General features: G+C 51.8%; 1 protein-coding gene across 1 annotated transcript; it reads left to right on the top strand.

Moving 5' to 3' along the window:
- The first annotated feature begins 2257 nt into the window (after positions 1 to 2257).
- Positions 2258 to 3457, top strand: SAXO2 (stabilizer of axonemal microtubules 2). Its single transcript, XM_049783268.1, has one exon. It carries the CDS (start codon positions 2282 to 2284, stop codon positions 3245 to 3247), a length of 966 nt encoding a protein of 321 aa, XP_049639225.1. The 5' UTR covers positions 2258 to 2281; the 3' UTR covers positions 3248 to 3457.
- The last annotated feature ends 2116 nt before the right edge of the window (positions 3458 to 5573 follow it).

Here is a 5573-nt window from a genome sequence, read left to right as displayed (position 1 = left end):
TGCAGCCATTCCCTCCTCCACCCCTCATCCCCGTCTGCTGCTCCTTCCTGGAGGTGTCACAGAGAGGATGATCGGGTGGCTTCTTTCCTGAGTCACTCCCAGCTGGTCTGGTCCTGCAGCCCCTCTGCTCTGCCCATCTGTGCCTCCTTCCTGTTCCTCCCAGCTACACTAAGCTGTTCTCCTCTAACCCCAGCTGTCCCTGGCCATTCTTTCCACATAGTATGGAACCTCAAAGATGTCAGCCCCAAGAAACACTAGACTGTGACGTTTCAAAGCAGTGGGATGGGCCATTCCTACTAGTACACTTGCTTGGGTTTGCTACTAGTTTTGTCGTATCTTCTTAAAATAATGCAAGAGAGGGGCCGGAGCAGTACTGCAAATGATAGGGCATTTGCCTTGCATGTGCTAACCTAGGATGGACCGCAGTTCCATCCCCCATCGTTCCATATGGTCCCCCAAGCCAGGAGCAATTTCTGATTGCATAGTCAGGAGGAGTAACCCATGAGTCTTACCAGGTGTGACCCGAAAATCAAAAAAAAATTCAATGCGAGAGGTTTGAGCAAAAGTGCAGAGGGGAAGGTGTTTGCTTTGCATGTATGTGGTTGACCTGGGTTCGTTCCCTTGCATCCCAAAAGGTCCCTCATGCAGCTCTAATTCTGCCTTTGTTCCATGTCTCTGGTTGCAGATGAATTTGAAGGCAAATGTGACCTTTAGTTTGTCTCTGCACAGGCGCCATCACTGCCCATCTGGGCCCACAAGGATCTATGAAAACACTGGCAAGTTTTGTCCCTCCACCGAGTACTTGGAGAAGTACCCTGCATATGGTACAGTGGTACCGCCCAAGTCATTCCAGCCCTGCACAGCGCTGGCTACAGAGCATGGCAGAATGGAAGACATCACCACCTTTAAGTAAATAGTGAGAACCCGCAGCTCACTTCCCCTAAACTGCTCTAGGTATTTTCTTCCTGCTTAAATGGAGCTAATCAGTTCACATAGCAAAGTCCAGGAGGCAAAACTGAGTCTGAAGAGGAGAGAAAGAGGCGTCAGGAACAGTGGAGAGGGGCCCGAGGTAGAGCAGCACAGGGTTCCCCTCCTGCTGCATCAACACACTGGCTCACTGTGCAGGGCTTTTCTGGGTTCACGCTGTTTGCATTTCTGATCTGACTGCCTGAACTTGCCTGAACATCTTTCAGACTGTGCAGTTCATCTAAATTCTAAGCCCATCTACTCCCTGGGAAAGGCCCTCCACACACATGGCCCTCCAGCTGTGTGAGAGACACCCCAACTATTTTTGCCAGGAGGGGCAGATTTGAGCAGTACTTCCTGGCTCCCAACGGGCTATTTCTGGGTCCTTTCTCAGGAATGACCCATTAGTGCTTGGGGGACCACATGCAGCTACTGTCATCAAACGGGTTTGGCCACATGCTAGGGAGAGTCTCTATTCTCTTGCTCGCTAACATAAGCTGCACTCTGATTCTTAGCAAATCAGAACCACTTTCTTGCATACGGATTCCTCAGCTGTACCCCTGATCCTAAGACTTCTCAAGCTTTAAACAAAAGGACATAAACTTGAGCCCCACACTTAACATCGGCAGGACCAAGCATGTTGGCAAGGCCATGCGTACGCGTCTATTCCAGGTCAGACTACCGTCCCCACAAGATGAGCCCTCCCCCTCGCCATGTGCTGCAGGAATACCAGCCCCCAGCAGGGAGCATGGACCATGATACCACTTACATTCGGGACTTCACACCACACCAGGTGCAGCCCGTGGTGATGGTGCAGCCCCTGGAGAGGCGGCCAGAAAAGACAGGGAAGCTGGACACTGTCCCCACCTATAAAGGTAACAGGTTCATAGAGGTGACCCAGCCGCCAAGGGGAACGGCCCATCAGGCCTGGCTTCGGGAGCCAAGCCCTATCCAGGTGGTTGGGCAGAGGCATTTCTGGCTTTGCTCTGGTGCCCAGCTGGATCCAGGCTCGAGGAGCGAGACTGGTTTGGTGCTCCATGGAGCACTGTATGGGACACTCCTCCCCCCAATAAAATACATCAGAAATTCCCTTATGGTGTGGATGCTGGGCTACCTGTGTACCCACTGTCGGGCTGGCTGAGCTGAACGAAGAAGGATCTGGTTACAAAATGATGTAATTCATAGGCAAGATGAGGGAGCCATGAGGAAGGCCTTGACAGAAACTAGAGGCTCTTTGTGTCCCAAGCCCCAGCATGGGTGTCACTCCAAGAGTGGGACGGAGGTAGAGGAACCTTCATGCAGACTTTCTGGTCACATGTCATTTCTGTTTGCCCCAGATGACTACAGGGTCTGGGCTGTTCCAAGGCGCAAACTGCACAAGCCGGAGCACATGTATCAGCCCCCCACAGCACAGTTCGGGAACCTTACCACCTGCCAGGTTGACTTCATTCCCCACGAGATCGCGCTGCAGCCCAGCCTCAAACCCCACAAGGTGGGCCCATACCCTACTGCCCCTTTCAATGGCGATACCAGCCACCGCCGGGACTACATACCCTATGAGTTGCCGCCTCGGCCGGTGAGGCCCCAGGCCAAGTACAAGGCCGCCAGTCAGCCCATGGAGAGCCTCACCACCCATCGTGGGGCCTTCCGGGGCCTTGCTGGCCCAGCTGCCAAGCCCTACAGACCTACGGACACCCGGGCCAGCCCCAAGGCCCACTTTGCAGGAAGCACGGAGTTCAGGGAGAGCTTCCAGCCCTGGCAGGTGGCGCCCCCCAAGGTCAAGGTGCCACCTGAGTACATGCCCCCTGTGGGCACCATGCAGCAGACTAGCACCAGCCACCTAGACTACGTCCCCCACCAGGCAGCACGTGTGCCCCCTGCCAAGCCAGCGGCCCACAGGAGCAGCAGCCAGGGCCCCTTCCAGGGCACCAGCACCACACACCATGATTTCCCCGCCTGGCAGGCCAGAGGCCAGGAGCCTGTGCGGCCGCAGCAGCTGCTGCCCGGCCCATCGGGGAAGTTCGAGGGCCTGAGCACCTTCAAGTCTCACTACGTGCCATATGCCCTGATCCCCACGCAGAGCTGCAGGCCCCCACCAGGCCCTGCACGAAGCAAGGTGCCTTTCCATGCTGCGACTGTGTATGCCACTGAGTACATCCCCAAACGGCCAGCAGTATGTCCGGCCAGCTTCTCCTCGCCCCCTGGCTACATCTTCACGAAAACGGACTCCCGTGGCCACCATTTCTTCCGCCAGCTGACCCCCATGGTGGAGGCCTTCTGAGGACCAAAAGCCAGCTGCCTGGGGTGAGACCAGCTCCACAGAGTAGGTAAGAGAGAATGAGAGCCCAAATCGAGCACACCTTCACTTCTGAGACAGCCAAATAGAAGACTGTGTCAAGCTCATGAAAACAAAGATCAGTAAATGGATGACATTAGACCAAGAAGCTTCTTCCCCTCTTCAGGAAATGCAAGCCAGAACACAAAGACAACAAACAGCACTTGGGCCAGAGTGATAACACAGTGGGGAGGGTGCTTGTCTGGCATGCTGCCAACCCGGGTTAGATTCCCAGCATCCTATAGGGTCCCCCCAAGCACTGCCAGGAGTGATTCCTGAGTGCAGAATCAGGAGTAACCCCTGAGCACCTCTGGTGTGGCCCCAAAACCAAACAATACAGCACACAGACTGTTAAGGGGTTACTATAAAGGGCTACCATCAAAGATATATAAGGCACTAATAAAACATTATAAGAAAAAATATCCAAGCCTCATAAAAAGGTTTGGGAAGAAGAAATGAACAGAAACTTCCTCAAAGAAGAAATACAAATGGCCAAAAGACATGTGAAAAAAATTCTATCAGTATTCTTCAGGGAAACGCAAACCAGAACAATGAGATATTACCTCATTCCAAAGAGAATCTAAAGAATAAAAACCACCAATGTAGATGTGGATGTGGGGAGAAAGGGACTCTCATACACTGCTGGTAGGAATGCCGACTAGCCCAGCCTTTCTGAAAAACAGTACAAACATTCCTTAAAAAACTAGGGATTGGGGATGGAGCAGTGGTGCAAGAAGTAAGGCGTCTGCCTTGCACACACTAACCTAGGACGGACTGCAGTTCAAACCTCCAGTGTCCCATTTGGTCCCCAAAGCCAAGGGTTATTTCTGAGCACACAGCCAGGAGTAACCTCTGAATATCACTGGGTGTGGCCCAAACTCCCCCCACCCAAAAAAGAAACAACCAAAAAAACTAGGGATTGAGTGTCTATTTGATCCCACAGATTTTAGTTATTGGTATCTATCCCATGGGCCCAAGAACACACTGGAGAAAGACATTTCTCTGTTCCTTGCAGCACTACCCACAACAGCTCAAATCTGGACACAACCCGTGTTAAAGAATAGATGAGTGGATGAAGAAACTATGGCATATCTCCACAAATGGAATATGACCTGGCCATAGAGAAAGAGAAAATCAAGCATTTTCTGCTACATGGATGGATCTGGAGAGTATTGTGCTGAGTTAAAGGTAGTCAGAGGGAATGAGATAGACACTGAATAATTTCGCTTATACTCAATATATAAAGAAACACAAATGCCCAAAGACAGTGGAAACAATGTAAGAACTGGTCTTCGGTACGGACATGCCACTATGGAGGTTGGGGGACAGGACCAAATGGGGCAGCACCTACGGTGGAGGGAAGTGTTCAACTATGCATAGGGGATCCTGGAGGGCTGAAAGTGTCATATATGAAACACCAGCAGCACCAGTCCTGTAAACCACAGTACAAAATCTGTTTTTTAAAAAGGGGCCTTTTGGAGCCAGAGTGGTGGTGCAGGAGTAGGGTGTTTGTCTTGCATGCAGCTGACCTAGGACAGACCACGGTTTGATTCCCCAGAGTCCCATGTGGTCCCCCGAGCCAGGAGCGATTTCTGAGCACATAGCCAGGAGTAACCCCTGAGTGTCAACAGGTGTGGCCAACCCCACCCCCACCCCAAATGCCTGCCTCTTGTAGAAGCAGTTTGTGGGAGGCATGGGTGGAGGAAGTGGACAATGGTGAAGGGATCAATGTTGAAACATTATGTGCCTGAAACCCAATCAGAAAGAACTTCATTATTTCATGGTGACTAAATACAACTTTCTTCCATAATAAAAAAATTTACAAAAAGAAAAGAGAGTTCCTGATTCTTAATTTCTCACAGGGAATCAGTCCCTGGACACATCTAGTCTTTCTGAGGCTCCTGTGTGCTGAGCTGCAGTTTTCTCTTTCTGTGGGCTCAGGACTGACTCTTGGCTCTGCACTGAGAAATCCTTCCTGGTGGTGCCGGGGATACAACTGCAGTGTTTGGGACCACACCAGGGTCAACTGCAGTCAGTGCAAGTGCCTGCACCCTGTATCATCACCACCTACCCACAGCTGCTTTCAGCCCCGATATGCTATGTGGCCATCAGAATCCTCTTCACAGTTATGTTCATGCCTGGTTTCTCAAGTGTAAAGAGTAGTCTGGAAACTGGCTGCCTAACTCCTATGGGCACCTGCCTGGCTCCTTGAAGGCCTCCGAGTGGCACGGAATGGGCATGCACATCTCACTGTGGCAGGTATGGCAGGCCC

This window comes from Suncus etruscus, chromosome 11 (genome assembly GCF_024139225.1).
Source record: "Suncus etruscus isolate mSunEtr1 chromosome 11, mSunEtr1.pri.cur, whole genome shotgun sequence".
Taxonomy (NCBI): Eukaryota; Metazoa; Chordata; class Mammalia; order Eulipotyphla; family Soricidae; genus Suncus; species Suncus etruscus.
Note: the sequence above shows the minus strand (reverse complement) of the source record. Positions and strands in the feature narration are given on the sequence as shown.

What these genes read in the sequence shown, in the direction of transcription:
- SAXO2 (XM_049783268.1), top strand. Translation starts at nt 2,282, where the DNA reads ATGTCATTTCTGTTTGCCCCAGATGACTACAGGGTCTGGGCTGTTCCA.